The sequence below is a fragment of the Bos grunniens genome, chromosome 14 (assembly GCF_055505025.1).
Source record: "Bos grunniens cultivar Pamir isolate PY7600 chromosome 14, Bosgru_T2T1.0, whole genome shotgun sequence".
Lineage (NCBI taxonomy): Eukaryota > Metazoa > Chordata > Mammalia > Artiodactyla > Bovidae > Bos > Bos grunniens.
The window spans coordinates 12,615,687-12,634,400 of NC_141178.1; the positions used below are offsets into that span (position 1 = coordinate 12,615,687).

Sequence of the window (18,714 nt, forward strand, 5' to 3'; positions counted from 1 at the left end):
ACCAATATAGTTCTTTAAAAATTAAAATTCATTTTTCAAATCCCTAATTTTATATAAAATATGGCAAAATGTTAAGGTATGGCTGAAATGGACTGTAAGTGAAACAGATACTTTGTTTTTATCATGTTTAGCCCATTAATTCATCATTAATTTCTTAAACTTTTTTAACGAATGTTTTATTTATTTATTTTTGGCTGCCCTGGGTCTTGATCGCTGCCCTCGGGCTTTCTCTAGTTGCGGTAAGCAGGGGCTGCCTCCCGTGCCGGTGCGCGGGTTTCTCGCTGCCCTCGGGCTTTCTCTAGTTGCGGTAAGCAGGGGCTGCCTCCCGTGCCGGTGCGCGGGTTTCTCGCTGCGGTAGCTTCTCTTCTTGTGGAGCACAGGCTTGGCGCTTGGCCTCAGGCGTCTTGGTGCACAGGCTGAGTTGCCCCGAAGCCTCTGGCATGGGCCACGGATCAAACTCAAGTCCCCTGCACTGGCGGGTGGACTCTTTAACCACTGGACAACCAGGGACGCCCCTATGAATATTTTAAGAAATTATTAAAGAGCAAAGAGGTTTTCTTCTAAATATTTAGTATCTGATAAGTACCTTATATTTTGTTGTGTTCTTGTTTAGGAAGCTGGTATTTTCATGGCTTTATGACTTGGGTTTTATTTAAGAGACTATATGTATACATACCCATGCACACACATTACACATACATATATGAATGTATTTATTTCAAAAGACACTGCACTAAAAACATATTTAAATTTTTGTTTTGTCACCGTCTAGAATATCAAATGGGGCTTCCCCGGTGACTCAGCGGTAACGAATCTGCCTGCAATGCAGGAGCCGCTGGTTCGATTCCTGAGTTGGGAATATTTGCTGGAAGAGGACACGGCAACCCACTGCAGTATTCTTGCCTGGAGAATCCCATGGACAGAGGAGCCTGGCGGGCTATAGTCCCTAGGGTTGCACAGAGTTGGACACGACTGAAGTGACTTAACACACAAGAATATCATATATACAAATAAAATCTTGAGATATTAACTGTATCTTTGTCCTGTAATACCAGATCACATTCCATGAATCTCACAACTACACTTACACTACACAACTACACAACTCACCATGCAATATACACTTGCATATTCTACCAATAAGATCTTTTCACATGGAAGTCTACCATGAGTTTTCCAGTTCTGTAGTTTCTTTAGCTTTTTCAGTATGAGGGGAGTGACAAGCTAACTTTTCACTTATACTGTCCTATCATGATTCCTTTTTATCTTTCACTCTGCCAGATTTCAAGTGGGCTGGGTGGCTCTGTGATCTGGCCCATCCAGGCAGGGGAAACAATGCGTGCTAAGGAAACGAGGTGCCAGCCACACACCGGGGGCAACTAAGCAGTTTGGAGGGGCTAGAGGATAAAGCGCAAAGGAAGGAGGGGAGATGGCCAAGAGAATGAGGAGGAAAAGGAGGCCAAGGCCGCAGGAAGATCAAAGAACAGCTGACTTAGGAGGAAAAGAGGGCTTGTAAAGTCTTGATTTAAGAGGACGCTCTTGGGAACCTAAACTGGCTCTATTCACATAGCAGCTGTGGGACCTCGAACAAGTCACCTAACCTGTCTGAGCCTCAGATTCCTCATCTACGCACGCGTGCTAAGTCATTTCAGTCGTGTCCGACTCTTTGTGACCCTATGGACTGTAGCCTGCCAGGCTCCTCTGTCCATGGGATTCTCCAGGCAAGGATACTGGAGTGCATTGCCATGCCTTCCTCCAGGGGATCTTCTCGACTTAGGGATTGAACCGTGTCTCTTATGTCTCCTGCGTTGGCAGGTGGGTTCTTTACCACTAGTGCCACCTGGCAAATTCTTACCTGTAAGGTGAAAAATAATCAGAGTGGTCATGAGGATAAATGAAATGTACTCCCTATAAAGCAGTTAGCATAATGTCCATAGTAGCTGATCAATAAAAATGTTATTTTCATTAAGGAAGTTGGAAAGCTTGGAGGTTGTCTAAGGTTTACGATTTCAGATGCAGAATTACTCTCTTTTTTTTTTTTTTGACCACACTGCGTGGCATGTGGGATCTTCGTTCTCTGACCAGGGATCAAACCCATGCCCTGTGCAGTGGAAGCAAAGAGTCTTAACCACTGGACTGCCAGGGAAGTCCCCAGAATTATTCTTAAGTATAAGTAATTGTTTCTTACACATAAGTGTTTCCTAATTTTATTTCTTAAGGAAATTTCCATATTATTACATCACTTGCCCATTATACATGTTTTCATACTGTATTTTAATTATTTGCTTCCCTAGCTGAAAGCTGGGGTGGGCCTCATTTTGGTTATGTTCTCAGTGCACCAGCCCATAGCATTTGTTGAATTGATTTTGGAAATCATTCCCACAGAGGCAGATGACTGAGGTAAAGGAGAAAGATCTCCAGGAGGGAACTTTGGGTCAGGAACTACACACTTTGCTAGAGACTGGCAGTCTACAGATTGGATTTCTCATTAACTGTGCACTTACAAGTCACACAGAAACATATTTTCACAATGCTGCCATCTGCTATGTTCATTACTTGGCTTCTTGCTGCCTATTTATAAAATTGATAATAAGCACAGTGGTGATTTATTAAAAATTTAAAAAGAGCAAACCTCTGCTGCCTTATTGTTTACACAGGCAGAGATAGCTGCCCCCTATGAAGTCAGACCTTCTTGACTGGGGAAGGGGTAATAGAAAAAGCAACCGATTAGAAGTAACAGCTGGGTTCCCAAGCTGCCTTTGCTGCTTACTACCTGTGTGAATTGAAAGAATCAGTGAACCTACCCAAATCTCACTTGTCTCAACTGCAAAATGAAAATAATACTTGTCCTATCCTTTTTCTTTTTAACAGATTTGGAAAGATTGAGAACAGGAGGAAAAGGGGACAACAGAGGATGAAATGGTTGGATGGCATCACCGACTCAATGGACATGGGTTTGGCTAAACTCCGGGAGTTAGTGAAGGACAGGGAAGCCTGGCGTGCTGCAGTCCATGGACAGAGTCACAGAGTCGGACACGAATGAGCAACTGAACAACAAAAAACATGGAATATTGCATGTGAAATCCTTGAATACTGCATACGTGCACAGTCGATCAGTCGTGTCTGACTTTGCGACCCCAAGGCCCACCAGACTCCGCTGTCCATCTGATTTTCCAGGCAAGAATGCTGCAGTGGATTGGCATTTTCTCCTCCAGGGGTTCTTCCCCACGCAGGGATCGGAAGCGTCTCTCCTGCAATCTCCTGCCTTTCAGGCAGATTCTTCTACTGATGAGCCGCTGGGAAGCTCCTGAATACTGCATAGTTCTTTCTCTTTTATTTAAATGCAAGACAGTGCTGTCACACATTCACTGCAGCCTGGTTTTTTAAGCTCTTTCTAAAATGGTGCTACTAATAATGCTGTGAAAATGCTTCAGCTCAACACTGGACGCTGCGACATACATTGAGAGCAGTTTACTAACCGGCTGCCATATCCAGTGCGGCACGATATTCAGCAAAAAGGAAGTGTTTGATAAATACTTACTGAATGAAAGACAGAAGGAGTGAAGCTGGGCACGTATGTATGGAGAGTCGGTTTCTGGCTTTAAACTGCATGAAAGCAGGCAGAGTAGCTGTGTGAAGGAAGCAGACCGATCCCCTTAGGGTTTTGTGTTTTTGTTTTTTTTTTGCTGCATTGCTCTTCTTGGGTGATCTTTGCTCCCCAACCAGGGATTGAACCACACCCTCAGCAAAGAAAGTGCAGAGTCCTAACCACTGGACCACCAGGGAATTCCTACCTTAGGCTTTTTATGCAGGATTTCCAGAATGAGCTCATTGTGTGTTTCCAGAGCTCGTTGTGGCAGACAACAATGAATCTATTTCCTTTCTCAGTTTTGTTCCCATTGAAGCCATCTCCTCTGTGCCTTTGACTAATCTAAGGAGGTAGGAACAGGCATAAAGGAGAGGGGCTGAATCAGCATTTTTTTTTTCTGAAAATATTGTTAGTGAAACACCAGCAGTTAACAATATTTAACAACAATTAAGACTGGAACAGCGCTGCCCTTGCCACGCGTATCTAGACCGCTACCTCTCGTGTCTCCCGGCCTAGGGAAGTGCTACCTGCTCCAACCTTGCGCTCTCCCTTCCTCATACCTCTGCTCTGACACCAATAATCTTTCCTCCCAACTGCCTGCTCAAGTCTTAACACTTCTTTCAAAGATTTCAAAGAATTACTTACTGGATCAACAAGTATTTACTGTGTTCACTGACTATGTACAACGAGTAAGGTTCATCCTTAGTCCATAGTCTAATTCTAGTAGAGGAAGAAATACATATGGACACACTGTTTTAATGCTATATGATAAGAACTTCTTATACAACAGCTTTATTGACATACAATTCACATACCATAAAATTTTTGCTTTCACAGGGTACACTCCAGTGGTTTTCAGTATAGCACAGAGTTGTGAAGTGCACATCACACTCTAAAGTTAGAACATTTCATTACCCTCAAAAGAAACTCCATGTCTATTAGCAGAAATCCCCGATCCCCTCTCCCTCCCAGCTCCTGGCAACCACTAAACCACCACTTTCTGTGTCTATGGATTTGTCTGTTCTGGCCATTTCTTGCAAATGGAAATATATACTATATGGCCTTTTGTGACTGGCTTCTTTTACTTACTGTAATGTTTTCAAGTTTCACCCAGGTTTACAAGCATGTATCAGTACTTCATTCTTCTTTATAGCTGAATAATATTCCATAGCAGAAATATACCACATTTCTTACAGTTAGGTCTATGATCCATTTTGAGTTAGCTTTGGGTACAAAATAATGCAAGAGTCTAACTTCATTCTTTTGCATATGGCCATCCCATTGTCTTAGAACCACTTTTGAAAAGACTATCTTTTCCCTTTTAAGTGGTCTTGACACGCTTGTAGAAGATCAATTAACTGTAAGTTTAAGAGCTTTTTAAAAAATTTATTGAGGTATAGTTCATTTACAATGTGTTAAATTCTACTGTACAGTTTTTTTCAGCAAAGTGATTTAGTTATACATATTTATACATTCTTTTTCATATTCTTTTCCATTATGGTTCATCACGGGATATTGAATATAGTTGGATCTTATTGTTTATCCATTCTGTACATAACACTTGCATCTGCTAATCCCGAACTCTCAACCCTTTCCTCCCCCACCCCCTCCCCCTCGTCCACCACAAATCTGTTCTCTGTGTAAGTCTGTTTCTGTTTTATAAATAAAAAGCTCATTTGTGTCATATTTTAGATTCCATGTATAAGTGTTATTATATATCTGTCTTTTTCTGTCTGGCTTATTTCACTTAGTATGATAATCTCTAGGTCATTTGCTATTGCAAATGGCGTGATATCATTCTTTTTTGTGGCTGAGTAGTATTCCATTGTATACATGCACCACGTCTTCTTTATCCATTCATCTGTAGATGGACATCTAGGTTGTTTCCATGTCTTGGCTCTTGTAAAAAATGCTGCCATAAACATAGGGGTGCATGAATCTTTTCAAATTATCATTTTCTCCAGCTATCTGCCCAAGTAGTGGGATTGCAGAATCATATGGCACCTAAGAGTTTCTTTTTTGACTCTCAATTGTATTCTGTTGATCTATATGTCTATCCATTTACTACATTGTCTTGGTTACTATAGCTTAGTAGTAAGTTTTGAAATTAGGAAGTGAGAGTATCAAACCATTTTCTTCTTTTTCAAAATTCTTTTAACTGTTCTAGTTCCTTCAGCCTTTAATATGAATTATAGGATCAGCCTGTGATTTTCTGCAAAAAAAAAAAGGCCACTGGGATTTTGATTGGGATTTAATCCATATATCAATTTGAGAAGTTCTATCATCTTAACAACATTAAGTCTTCCAGTCTATAAACATGGGATGACTTACCATTTAGGTCTTCTTTAGTTTCTTCCAACAATGCTTTGTAGTTTCCAGTGTACTCATCTTATGCTTTTGTTAAGATCATTTCTAATGATTTTATTCCTGGTGATGAGACTGAATAAAATTGCTTTTTAATATCATTTTTGGGTCATTCATAGCTACTGTGTAAAAACACAATTGATTATTTTAGTATATGTGCTGCTGAAGTGGTTACTACAATTGATTTTTGTATATTAATCTTATATCCTGTAACCTTGACAGTTTTTTAATTCAATATTTTTGCATATGGATTCCTTTTGATTTTCTATTACAATATCATGCCATCTGTGAATTGTTTTATTTCTTCTTTTCCTATCTGGATGCCTTTTCCTTTTCTAATTACTTGGGCTAGAACTTTCCAGTATAATGTTGAATAGAAATGGCAAGAGCAGACATTCCAGTTTTGTTCCTAATCTTAGGGAGAAAGCATCCTGTTTTTCACCATTAAGTGTGAGGTTAGCTGTGGCTTTTTCATAGATGCTCTTTATCAAGTTGAGGAAGTTTCCTTCTGTTCTTAGTTTGTTGAGTGTTTTTATCATAAAAGGAGCTTCCCTGGTGGCTCAGACAGTAAAGAATCTGCCTGTGATGTGTGAGACCCAGGTTTGATCCCTGAGTCAGGAAGATCCCTTTAAGAAGGAAATGGCTGCCCACTCAAGTATTCTTGCCTGGAGAATTCCATGGACAGAGGAGCCTGGTGGTCATAAAAGGGTGTTGGTGGTGGTTTAGTCGCTAAGTCGTGTCCGACTCTTGTGACCCTATGGAGTAGCCTGCCGGGCTCCTCTGTCCATGGGATTCTTCAGGCAAGAATACTGGAGTGGGTTGCCATTTCCTTCTCCAGGGGATCTTCCTGACCTAGGAATCAAACCTAGGTCTCCTGCATTGCAGACAGATTCTTTACCGACTGAGCTATGAGGGAAACCCTAGTAAAGTGAGTCACTCCGTTGTGTCTGATTCTTTGTGACCCCATGGACTATACAGTCCATGGAATTCTCCAGGCCAGAATACTGCAATGGGTAGCCTTTTCTTTCTCCAAGGGGTTTCCCTGGAAGCTCAGCTGGTAAAGAACTGGCCTGCAATGCAGGAGACCTGGGTTTGATCCCTGGGTGGGGAAGACCCCCTGGAGAAGGGAAAAGGGTGTTGGATTCTTTCAAATGCTTTTCCTGTGTTAATTGTGATGATCATATGGTTCTCACCCTTTATTCTATTAATATGGTGACTTACACTGACTTTTATATATTGAGGCAAACTTACATTCCTGGAGTAAATTCCACTTGATCATAGCGTATAGTTGCTTAACATGTTGCTGGATTCAGTTTGCTTTATTTTCTATATTCATAAGAGATACTGGTCTGTAGCTTTGTTTTCTTGTGATATCTTTGTCTGATTTTGGTATTAGGGTAATACTGCTATTACCAGTCAGAAAGTATTCCCTTTTTTCCATCTTTGGGAGAGTTTGTGAAGGATTAGTGTCTTCTTTACATGTTTGGTAGAACCCCCTGTGGACCATCTGGCTGGATAAGTTCTTAAATACTACATGATAGGAGGTTTGGAGAGTTTCGGGGGGCTGGAGGAGCACGTGACCAACTCTGACTAGAAGAATGGAAGCTGGAAAAAGAGGGAATAATAAGAGTTTTATTTATATAGCTGATATGTCAGGGGTAAGGAGAATGAGAGGAAAGGGGCTGGAAAGACAAGCTGGAGATCAGGAAGCAGGACATGAACATGTGTGTGATCCAGGCCCTCACCAGATATAATCTACTACTTCCATCTGGTTGATGTTGCCATTGTTTTGAGGGCAGGGGATGTAGGGAGGTTAGCTGAGGGCTTTTTATGAAAGAATAGAGCCACTGAGCAAAGGATGGTGGAAATTTAGCAAGCAGACTCTTGGTAAAGATCACACTTCAAGGGGAAGAAAGAAGTTGAAGGCTGAGTGCTCAGTAAGGAAGATGGAGAGCGGATAGAACAGGGAGCCCAAGTTGGAGGATGGAGCAAGGTGAGGATAGAAAACAGGTGAGCCACGCCAGTGACCGAGGGGTTCAGAGGAGCATTCCTGTTCACAACATCTGCCCCAACATCCTGGGGCTTTCTCTGGGTTAGGGCCACGTTCTCATGGAGTCCACACCTCACCAAGCTCTTTGAACTTTGCCTCTTTTATCAGATTTCAATCTCCTTAATAGCAGAGATCATGTCCTATGTATCCATCATCTACACAGAGATTCATGAAACTCAGCAGAATGCACCCAGCAACTTCCCTGGCAGTCCAGTGGTTAAGACTCCACACTTTCAATGCAAGGAGCACAGATTTGACCCTGTTCAGGGAACTAAGATTCCACGTGTTGTATAGTACAGCTAAAAAAAGAATTCATCCATTAGAATTTCTTTGGATACATTTTTTTTTTAAGGCTCACCAAAGGTCCATCTCCTATTCTTACTCGTTTCTCTTCAAAATGAACCTTTTCAAGTCCACCTCCCACCTTCTGCCCCACCACCAAAAGTGAAAGTGAAGTCGCTCAGTCGTCTCTGACTCTTTGCGACCCCATGGACTGTAGCCCACCAGGTTCCTCCATCCATGGAATTTTTCCAGGCAAGAATACTGGAGTGGGTTGCCATTTCCTTCTCCAGGAAATCTTCCTGACCCAGGGATTGAACCCAGGTCTCCCGCATTGTAGGCAGATGCTTTACCAGCTGAGACACCAGGTAAGTCCCACCACCAAAACCCTTCTAAATTCCCAGTGTGTGAGGCACTAGTTCCAGACTCAGGCTCCAGGGAGGTAAGAAGCAGTGTGTTAGTCTCAGAGGTGGACTCCCAAGTGATGGTTCCAATCCCTAAGCTGCAGTGAAGAGCTCTCCACCAAAAATGTCTTTTCCCTACCAAAAGGGATAACCTTAACCCAAACCAGCTACACAGACATCTCCAAGTCCCATCTAGAAACCCTATCTTAGTCTCAGAGGGAGCACGCTGTCTGTGTAGTCATGGACACAACAGGGAAAGAGCACTGGGTTGGGAGCCAGGAGACCTGAGCTCCTCCTACAGTCCCTGCGGCTAATTAGCTGTGTCACCCAGGTTGGGCAGGACACTTAACTTCTTGGCTGCTTGTGAAACAAGGAAGTTGGAATATAATTTACAAAAGTCTCTTTCAAGTATGAAAGCAGTAAGCTTTGATGACACACTTGGTATTTTCACTATCATGCTACTGATAACTTTTCTAGAATGTTACTTCTAATAATTCTCAAGTATAATTTATAATCCATGGTTCTCTTGTAAACAAGCAGAGGTGTCAAATGCAGATTATTTTGTAAAATTTAAGGCGTGATACTGGGCTTCCCTGGTGGCTCAGCTGGTAAAGAATCTGCCTACCATGCAGAAGACCCCCAGGAGAAGGGAAAGGCTACCTACTCGAGTATTCTGGCCTGGAGAATTCCATGGACTCTATAGTCCATGGGGCCACAGAGTTGGACACGACCGAGCGACTTTCACAAGGTGTGATATTACCAAACTGTTAAATCAGTGTACTGTAGCTCTGTTTGGGGGCTTGTCACTGGTCGTGTACGTGGTGAACCAGCTCTTGTAGGGAGACAGGTTTGCCTTTGTGATAGTTTGCCTTTTATTTTTGAGAAAAGGTTTCTATAGTACAAAAGTGGCTCGTGTTCAATATAGTACAGCGGCTAAACACACAGTTTCTGGAGTCAGAATCCTCAGGTATAATTTCCAACTCCGTCAGTACCACCTGTCATTTTCATCAAGTTATTCTTTACCTCCGTTGTAAAGTAGGGGTAAAAGTAGGGGTTTCCTCAGTTGTAAAGTAGGGGTAAAAAAACACACAAAACAGTAGTTTTAACTACCTGTGAGAAAAAATGAGATTATGCTCCTAATGGTAACTGGTATGTAACGTTGATTCAATAAATAAAAGCTATTTTATTGTTGTTATTTATATATGTAGGAGAAAGATCTTTTTGCTCTCTCTCCATCAACTTATAGGGAGTAGATCCAATGATTTTTTCTGTTGCCTTCCAGAATGATGAGCTGATTAATATGCTGTTTGCAGAAATGAATTCCAATTAAAATCAGATATTTTCCCTCCAGCTAAAGCAGGGACACCAGTCTGGACAATAAAGGGAGGTCCTCTTATTGGCAGCAGTTCTATTTCAGAAGCATTTATTCTTCCCTCTCAGGCCAGCAAAACTGATAGGTACCCTCACCAGATTTCTTTCCCAAGTTTTAAGCACGAACAAGTTCTACTGGTTGTTATATGCATACAAAGAGAATTTAACTATGGGAATGAAACCAGCCCTGAGGACAGTGATCAATAATTGAGTCTAGAATTTTAATACAAGAAAGTTGTTGTCTACTTGAAGTAGATAATACAGGGCAGCATTTTAAGTGTACAGTCTATCGTAGTAACCACTAAGAGCTGTATCTGAGAAGCAGAAGCATCATAGATGGATTTGAGATTTTATATTAAGAGTATATACTTTATTTCATAGCTCCAGTTCAATTTGAGAAGGGGAGCAATACAAAGTTGGCTTTTAGACTTTAAAAAATGATGTTTAGAATTACATATTTACAAATGAGATGGTAACTACAAAAACAGAAAAAGGTTGAAAGTGGACAGTAGCTGCCTCTTTGAAGCAGTAATCAGAGTTCAGGGGTATTATGTTCTTTATTATAAGCCATGTACAACTACTAGATTTACAAAGTGATATATATTACTTTGATTTAAATAAATAAATGTTAATGTTTAAAACAAGTGAGTTTTAGGAAAATCAATTTGTTGGTAATTTTCAGAAGGGGTCAAGGTAGTAGCTCCAAAACCGTAGCACGTACTTTTTTTCCAATGTGAAGTTGAATGAGACAGAAAAGGACAATGTGGTAAATTTTTCACAAAGCTGATTCATACAACTAATATGAAGATGGTCCTTTATTCTGAGATTAGTCTTTCTTTTTGGTGTTAAAATAGCCTTTCTTTTATGAAATAAAGGAGACAGTAAATGATAATTGGTTTCGTTTTCAAATACCCTTCTTGGGAATTCCCTGGCCATCCATTTGTGCTTTCACTGCTGTGGGCCCAGGTTCAATCCCTGGTTGGGGAACTAAGATCTCACAAATCCTTAGCAAAATTAAAAACTGAAATGTTTTCTATGGCAGTCACCCTTCCCTCCGTTTTGACTTAATTGGTCTGCAAAATTCAGTATTTCTAGAAACCACTGAATGTGTGGGAAAGGTTAGCGCACACAGTGGACAAGTTGCAGCCGTTAGAAAGACTCCAGTTTGGACCTAGAAAGGTCACCTGAGTAATGCAGAGGGCGTGACCAAGCAGACTTCAAGGGACTTGATGAAAATGTGGACGGGGCTGGGGCGCGGCCGGGAGGGTGATGCCTGGCCTTGCCTTCTGCTCCAGCACCTTCAGTCTTCATTTCTATTGCCAGTACCTCCCATCACAGGCTCTGCACACCATGCTGCTGAGACATCTCGTTCCCTCTTCCTTATCCGCCCCTACCTCTGCCGATTTCACTTCTCTTTCTGGATTTTAATTCAAACACTGCTGCTCACTGGCCTCTTTCTGGTCTCCCTGATAGTATTTATGTCCTCTTGTGCAATCCGAGAGCATTGTGTACGTTTAGGATTGCAAATCACTGCTGCTGTGGTGCTTTCGCTTTTGTGATTATTTGCATCCCACACTTCATAGGGGTAAGGACCTTATTTGCATTTGTTTCCTATATATTGTATGTTTTCAGTGCCTAATACCTGTCTTGCCTGGTACAGTCTGCTGTCAGTACATACTTTTTAAATAAATGACTGAACATGCCCACCAGGACTGACACTTCGTATAGACTGTTACACTCATTTAGGAATCTCTAAGTGAGAATGCACCGACATGCAAATGAAGAGATATAGTCCTGTCATAAAACTATCTCCATTGTCTCCAATGGAGCAAATAATTTTCCCAACCTTCCCCGAAATCTTTAAATACGCACTCCCATCAACCGACCATGACTTAAAACATAAGGTCTGCTGCTGTTCTTTCCTCTCGGAGTGGCCTTTTGGGAGATGCAGGGATGTACAGTCATCCCTTGGGGTCTGTGGGTAACTGGTTCCACCCCCCACCTCCACATACCCAAATCTGAAGGTGCTCAAGTCCCTTATATAAAATGATGATAGTATTTGTATATAATCTACAGCACATCCTCCCATTTAAACCATCTTTGTTGTTTTAGTCACTAAGTCAGAAATTATAGAATGCGTTAAGTAGGGCAGAAATCAGCCTGTTCCTTGTTGGTCGTTGTTCAGTCACTAAGTTGTGTCCAATTCTTTTTGACCCCAGGGACTCCAGCATGCTAGGCTCCCCTGTCCTTCACTATCTCCTGGAGTTTGCTCCAATTCATGTCCACTGAGTCAGTGACGCTTTCTAACCATCTTATCCTCTGATGCCCCTTTCTCCTCCTGCCCTCAGTCTTTCCCAGCATCAGGGTCTTTTCCAGCAAGCTGGCTCTTCACACCAGGTGGCCAAAGTATTGAAGCTTCAGCATCAACCCTTCTAATGAATAGTCAGGGTTGATTTCCTTTAGAATTGACTGGTTTGATCTCCTTGCTGTCCAAAGGACTCGAGTCTTCTCCAGCACCACAGTTTGAAACCATCTTTAGACTACTTATAATACTTAATATAATGTAAATGATATGTAAGTTGTTGTACTTTTTGAATTTTTTTCCCTAATATTTTCAGTCCTCAGTTGATTGAATCTGCCTGCAGGTGCAGAATCACAGATATGGAGGTCTGACTTGTACTCCTGAGCAAAGGACGTTGAGGCCTGGAGGGAGGAATTTCCTAACTGGCATCTTCTCCCTGGATGCCCAGTTTAAATGGATCAGTTCTGTGGTCCCCAGTGAGTGATAGCCGCTCAGTTGTGTCCAACTCTTTTCGACCCCATGGACTGTAGCCTGCCAGGCTCTTCTGTCCATGGAATTCTCCAGGCAAGATTACTGGAGTGGGTTGCCATTCCTTGGTCCCCAAGGAGAAGTCATATCTTGCCCAGATTCATGACACATTTCCCCAGGTAAAGTTTTCCTGTACGTTTTCCTTCCACAGATAGTAAAATCTTATTTAACGTTTCACCCTGCCATGATGGTGTCTTTAATCTAATCTACGGTGAGAGCCTTTGTGGTTGTTGCCTAGAGAGAAAAGTAGAAGTGTCAGTCACTCAGTTGTGTCTGACTCTTTTGCAGCCCCATGAACCGTAGCCCACCAGGCTCCTCTGTCCATGGAATTCTCCAGGCAAGAATACCAGAGTGTGTAGCTATTCCCTTCTCCAGGGGATCTTCCCAATGCAGGGACTGAACCTGGGTCTCCTGAGTTGCAGGCAGATTCTTTACTGTCTGAGCCACCAGGAAAGCCCCCTCCCCAAGGGAAGGTTCCAATTTTGTAGTAAACTTCTTGGTTCTCAAGTTTTTCTTCTTTAAAGAAGACACTTCTTTACGTATTTCCTCTACCCTGAAGATCTATGAAATACACATTATCATCATGCCCAATTATATAGGTGAGAAACTGAGTCTTGGTAAGGTTAAGGAACACACCCACAGCCATGAAGGTAGCACAAGACAGGGCCAATTATTAAACCCATACTTTTTACACACAGATCATCTGTAATAATTGCCATAATAAAGGTTCAGACCAGTAATTTGTTTAAATGTGCAATGCACAGAGTAATTCATAGAAAATTATAATGTATTTCATTATCCTGACCATCCTGACTATCCCCCTACCTTTTCACTTCAGAGAGATTGGATTTGTCCAGGGAGTATAAAATGTGATATCTTTTACAACTTTATCTGGTATAGATAACTAAGAAATATCAGTGGTTTGTGGTAGCCTCAGAACACAAGGTTTTTATAATATTTTTGATTTGCTCTTTTAAAAATGGAAATATAATTCATATACCATAATATAAACTTTTTAAACTGTACAATTCAGTAGTTTTTAGTCTATTTACATGTTTGTGCAATTATCACCACTATCTAATTCGAGAACACTTTGATTTCACTTTTAAAGGCTCTTTTCTTACAGGTACAAGAGAACCACTGAGTATGTGCAAGCGAAAACTCCAAGAAACATCTGGAGACCTCAGAGCAAGACTGGAGCCTGCAAATGCAATGCTGCTATGTAGTCTTAAAAGGGAAGCTGCATTGTAAGTAATAAGAAGAGGAATCCTGGGTTAGGATTCAGAGCTTCACTGTCAGGCCTGGGTTCAATTCCTGGTCAGGGAACTGAGATCCCACAGCCGCAGGGAAAAAAAAAAGACTGTGACGTCTAGGTACTACTGTGTCAGTGGTCAGGCCACAGAGGACACATTTGTTTTCTGTCTAGTCCAAGAGCTGCTCTCAAAGTGGTAAGAGGAGAAGGGCCCGAGGAGCGTGATGAAGATAAAGAGCAGGCAAGTAGGATTCATGATGAAACCTTTAAAGAGCTTGCAGTAATTTAGCCTAGTAATGTTATTTAAGAAAACTTTAAAAGATATGAAAGGATTTTTATACAGAAAATGTGACCTTTTCTTTCTCCTTTCACTAGGGAAGACAAAATGGATTCATTCTATAATATGGAGGATTAGGTTAACACAGCAGTCAGGAGACAGACCCTTGTTAAACACCAAATGACGGTGGCAGCAAACAGTCCTCTGACACTAAAAAACAGTGTTTTTATTTATTAAAAAAAAAACCCTTTTTTTTAGGTTGCAAAGAATAGTATAATTTGTTCACTCAGATTCTACATTAACATTTTACACTTTTTCTGTATCATTCTCTTTCTCTTCATATATGTGTATATACACATGTGTGTATATATATATTTTTTTGGTCAGAATCCTTTGAGAATAAATTATAGACAACGACTTCCCTTTATCATTAATTACTGAGTAGTTCCTAAAGCAAAGGCCATTTTCCTGTTGAATCACTGTAAGATTACAAAAGTTTGTAAATTAACTGTGATACACTACTACTATCTAATTTTCAGACCTTATTCAAATTTTTCCTTTTGTCCCAATAATGTCCTTTAGAGGGAAAAAAAAGTTTTTTTTCTGGTACAGGATCCATATTCCATTGAGTTGTCATATCTTCTTAATTCTGGAACAGTTCTTCAGAAAATAATTTTAAGGTCTTTAAGAATTTTAAGAATACAGGCCAGTTACTTTGCCGCCTGTCCCTCAACTTGGGTCTCTGCTGCTTTTAACAAAGGTTCGCTTCTGTTTGGGGAGTTTTAGGCATGTCCTGAATTAAAACCATAGGTAGAGGGTTCATCTCTCACAAGGACTATTCCTATTATATATTCGAACCATTTGTAAATGGTGGGATGGACAATAAAACGTCTTTGTATTCAGAACTCAGCGTTTTTGTATTACACAGTTTGCTCAGCATTCCTGCATTTCACGAGTTTAATATTTTTTATTTACAATATCTTGATTTCAACAGATTTGTTTGTGAATAATTAGCACCTACTCTTTTAAAAAACCCTTGAGATGTGAATCACCTATAAACTCCCCTTTTCATAATCTCACCGTTGCAGTCGTGGACTGTGCCGAGGCTCAGGAGACAAACGGCTGCAAAAACGGGTGGGTGTTGTTACTCGCTAAAACCTTTCAACAAATATTTGTGGAGTACTTCGTGGATGTCAAGCTTTGCTCCAAGCCCCGGGAATCAATTCTAGAACAAAGTAAGACAAAAAAACTCTTGTCTGTGTAGTTGGACGAACTAAAATTCAGATTAAAAAGACACTAAGAAATCGACTTCCTTCAAGAGGAAACAGGCAAGGCTCTGAGAAAAGGGGTTAGCTCCGAGGTTCGATCCTCACGCGCCCAACGCCGCCGATCCCCGGCGAACGCGCAGGTAATCAAGTTCTGCGTTTACCCAAAACGCACTCCTCAGATCCAAAGGCCTGAAAGGGCGGGCGGGGCAGGACTGCCAGAGCAGTTGTAACACTTTTTCAGCAACAGTCTCCCGCCCGGTGTGTGTTGGGGGTGGGGGGGCGGGGACAGGGAGGACTGGTTGTTCTCCCCGCACCAGCCGCCGCCGCGCGCGTTCCCGGCCGCCGCGCGGGGGCCCCGCACCAGGCCCCGCGCCCCGCAGGTCCGAGCGCCTGGGAACCGCGCGCGGAGAACGTCCCGCGGGCAGGCGGCTCGGCGGAACCGGCTCCTCCGGCGGCCTCGCCCACTGCAATGCAATCTGGGTGGTTTTTCCAGGTCCCTCCCTGCCGCCTTCCGCGCCCAGTCCCTGCCCCCGCGGCGCCCGCGGGCCTGGGAGAGCGCGCGGGGACGCGCGGCCCGGGCGGGGCGAGGCTGATGCCGCGGACCCCGCGGAGGGGGCTGTAGGCGCCCTTCCGGATCCCGCACCTGAAAGCGCGGGACGCTGGGGCTCTGGCTGTCGACAAGGCTGGTACTCAGCCCCCTCGGAGGCCCCCAAAGAGCCCGGCATTCATTCTCCCGCTCTCCCGGGGCGCGCTCTGCGGTTACCTGAGCGGCGACTCTCCACGCGGCCTCGGGCTCCTGAAACCCTCCCGCCACCTGCCCTCTCGGCCCGCGCTTCCTCCCGGGCGGCAAAGCCCTACCTCCAGCGTCCCCGGAGCATCCTGAAAGGGGCTCAGATTTGTACCTAGCGCGGGTTACTGTAGTGATTGGGGTACGGTTACCGGTTCTCCCATTATGAATCAAGGGCTGGATACTTGGAGCCGAATGAGTAATACTTCAGACGGCGTTGTGTTCCCAATAAGAGATCGATTTCAAACATAAAACCCAACTTCATCCCCAGCACTTTATCTGGAAAACGGCACAGAACCCATCACACGGCCCTCCGACAACGGGGCAGGGCGATGGAGTGGGGGCGCCGCTAAGGTGGGCGCTCAAGCTCCTGGCAGGTTTAGCGGAACGAGGGTAGGGAGATCGCTCGGGGAACTTGGCCAAATCGACACAGAAGTACAAAGGCAATGATACGAGGTGGAGGGCGGGAGATCTGAGCCACGAACTGTGCAAAGAGCTCTGCTTTGGCTTGATTTAAGAAAACATCAGGTACGGTATTCGATACATTTTATTTAGGGCCCAGGGCAAAGCAAAGGAAGTGGGCCCCTGGACCGGAGGAGGCTGCAGTCTTCAGCGAGCAGCCAGCACCGAACAAGGAGGAGCAGTTAAGGGAACAGTTGAGAGGAAAGGGCGTGGGGGTCCACGGTGCCCGAAAGTTTGTTTGGTGGCCGAGAGTCCAGCCCCCGAGACCTGCGCAACCGCGCGCGGAGATTTCACTCCCCAAGGTGGGCAGTGAGTGACTCGGGAAAGGAGGAGCGTGCGCCCCGAGAAGGGGAGGGCCGGAAAGCTTTCGCCGGCTGTTTGCACTTAAAGGTGTGTTGGGCTCGGGAGCGGCTTTTCCGGGGCTTGGCCAGCGCGCCCGCCACCTCCCGGCCGCCGTTGGCCAGTCCCTCCCTCCGCGGTTCGCCCTCTCGGGGCGCCGCGCCTCGGGCAGCTCCGCACCTGGGCCTCACCTCTGTCCTGCTTTCGCCTCCCCGCGCCAGGCCTTTGAGCTTGACCCTTTAGAACCTGCGGCTTCGTTCCCCACAGCCGGCATTTCTCCAAGCACACCCCCCTCGGCGCCCCCCCACCCGGGTCCTTCCACACGGGCGACCCGTCCCTCCGCGCCCTCGACGCCTCACCCTTTCCCGGTCCGGCCTCGGTTCCCCCTCTGGGTGGCCGCCGCCTCTTCCCCGCCTCTAGCGTCTCCCCCTCCCCTCCGCAATCAGCCAGCCATTGTCTCCCGCCCCCTCCTCCCCTTCCACCCCACCCCCCTCGGCCCCGGGCGGTCTCCTCCCCCACCTCCTCTGCCACGTCGTGGTTTGAAGGAGCCAATGGGCCGGCCCCGCCAGGTGTCTCTTACCTGCACCACGTGGGGGAGGGGGAAGGGGCGGGCAGGTAGGGCCACATCCCAAAACAGAAAAGCTTTTCAGCCATTGCGCGCCTCCCGGGGGTGCAGCCTCAGCTCCCAGCTTTTTGCATAGACGCACAGGGCCATTGAATACAAAAAGGGCAGGCCTCCTTCGCCCTGCTTCCCACCCCCCTTCCTGCCCAGGGCGTGGAGCTCGGGCCAGGTGAGGGCTGGGGTGGTTGGTTACCGCCTTTTGCACCGGCGGCGGCGAGGAGGAGGAGGGGGGGTGGGTGGACGCTCTTTCTTTTTTTTTTCCTTCGGAGAGGTTTTAGCACAGGTTTTCCCCTCGTTCTCACGGCCGCCCCACCTCGCCGCCTCCCGACCCCCCTTCTCCCCCTCCCCACCCATCGTCATGACGGCGTCTCCGGATTACTTGGTGGTGCTCTTCGGAATCACGGCTGGGGCCACCGGGGCCAAGCTGGGCTCGGACGAGAAGGAGCTGATCCTGCTCTTATGGAAAGTCGTGGATCTGGCCAACAAGAAGGTATTTCTGCACGGTTTCTGCCCAAGGGATAGACGTGGAGGCAGAAGCTGGTCCGAGTTGAGAGGGAAGTGGGTAAACAACTGCTCTCGTTTGCCCACTTGTGAGGCTGGACCCGAATTCTGGAGAATCCAAGGAGAAAACCAGACTTCTCTTCCAGCCGCTTTTGAACCAACCCTTTCAGCTCTCCAAAATCTGGCCCAGGTGGGGAGGCCGGGCGCCGCCAAGCTCTGTTCTCCTCCCGTCGGGGGCCGCCCGGCGGAGGCGGGGTGGAGTCCCTGGGGGGCCTGAGCGCGGACTTCTAGGACTTTTTCGGACCTGATCCGGGTGGGG

General features: G+C 44.8%; 1 protein-coding gene and 1 long non-coding RNA gene across 18 annotated transcripts in view; one reads left to right on the plus strand and one right to left on the minus strand.

Annotated features, from left to right (window-relative positions):
- Window positions 1-293: 293 nt before the first annotated feature.
- On the minus strand, window positions 294-17,733 carry LOC147359051 (uncharacterized). 3 transcript variants are annotated; one of them, XR_015140488.1, is made up of 5 exons: window positions 15,497-15,641; window positions 5,921-6,028; window positions 3,795-3,931; window positions 3,542-3,629; window positions 320-515 (listed from the first exon to the last, which is right to left on the minus strand). It is a non-coding gene; the product is annotated as an uncharacterized LOC147359051 (long non-coding RNA). The 3 variants fall into 3 exon arrangements; XR_015140489.1 differs by lacking the exon at window positions 5,921-6,028 and having other exon boundaries at window positions 294-515; XR_015140490.1 differs by lacking the exons at window positions 320-515; window positions 3,542-3,629; window positions 3,795-3,931; window positions 5,921-6,028 and adding exons at window positions 10,890-13,121; window positions 17,632-17,733.
- ESRP1 (epithelial splicing regulatory protein 1) overlaps window positions 16,314-18,714 on the plus strand; it is a 60,278-nt gene continuing 57,877 nt past the window's right edge. For all 15 annotated transcript variants that reach the window (XR_015140482.1, XR_015140484.1, XR_015140486.1 and 12 more), the window contains exon 1: window positions 16,314-18,384. Coding sequence is in view for 9 of the 15 variants with exons in the window: in XM_086335928.1 (XP_086192054.1) it covers window positions 18,253-18,384 (132 nt within the window). In the remaining 6 variants the exon portion in view is untranslated. The remainder of the gene's footprint in view (window positions 18,385-18,714) is intronic.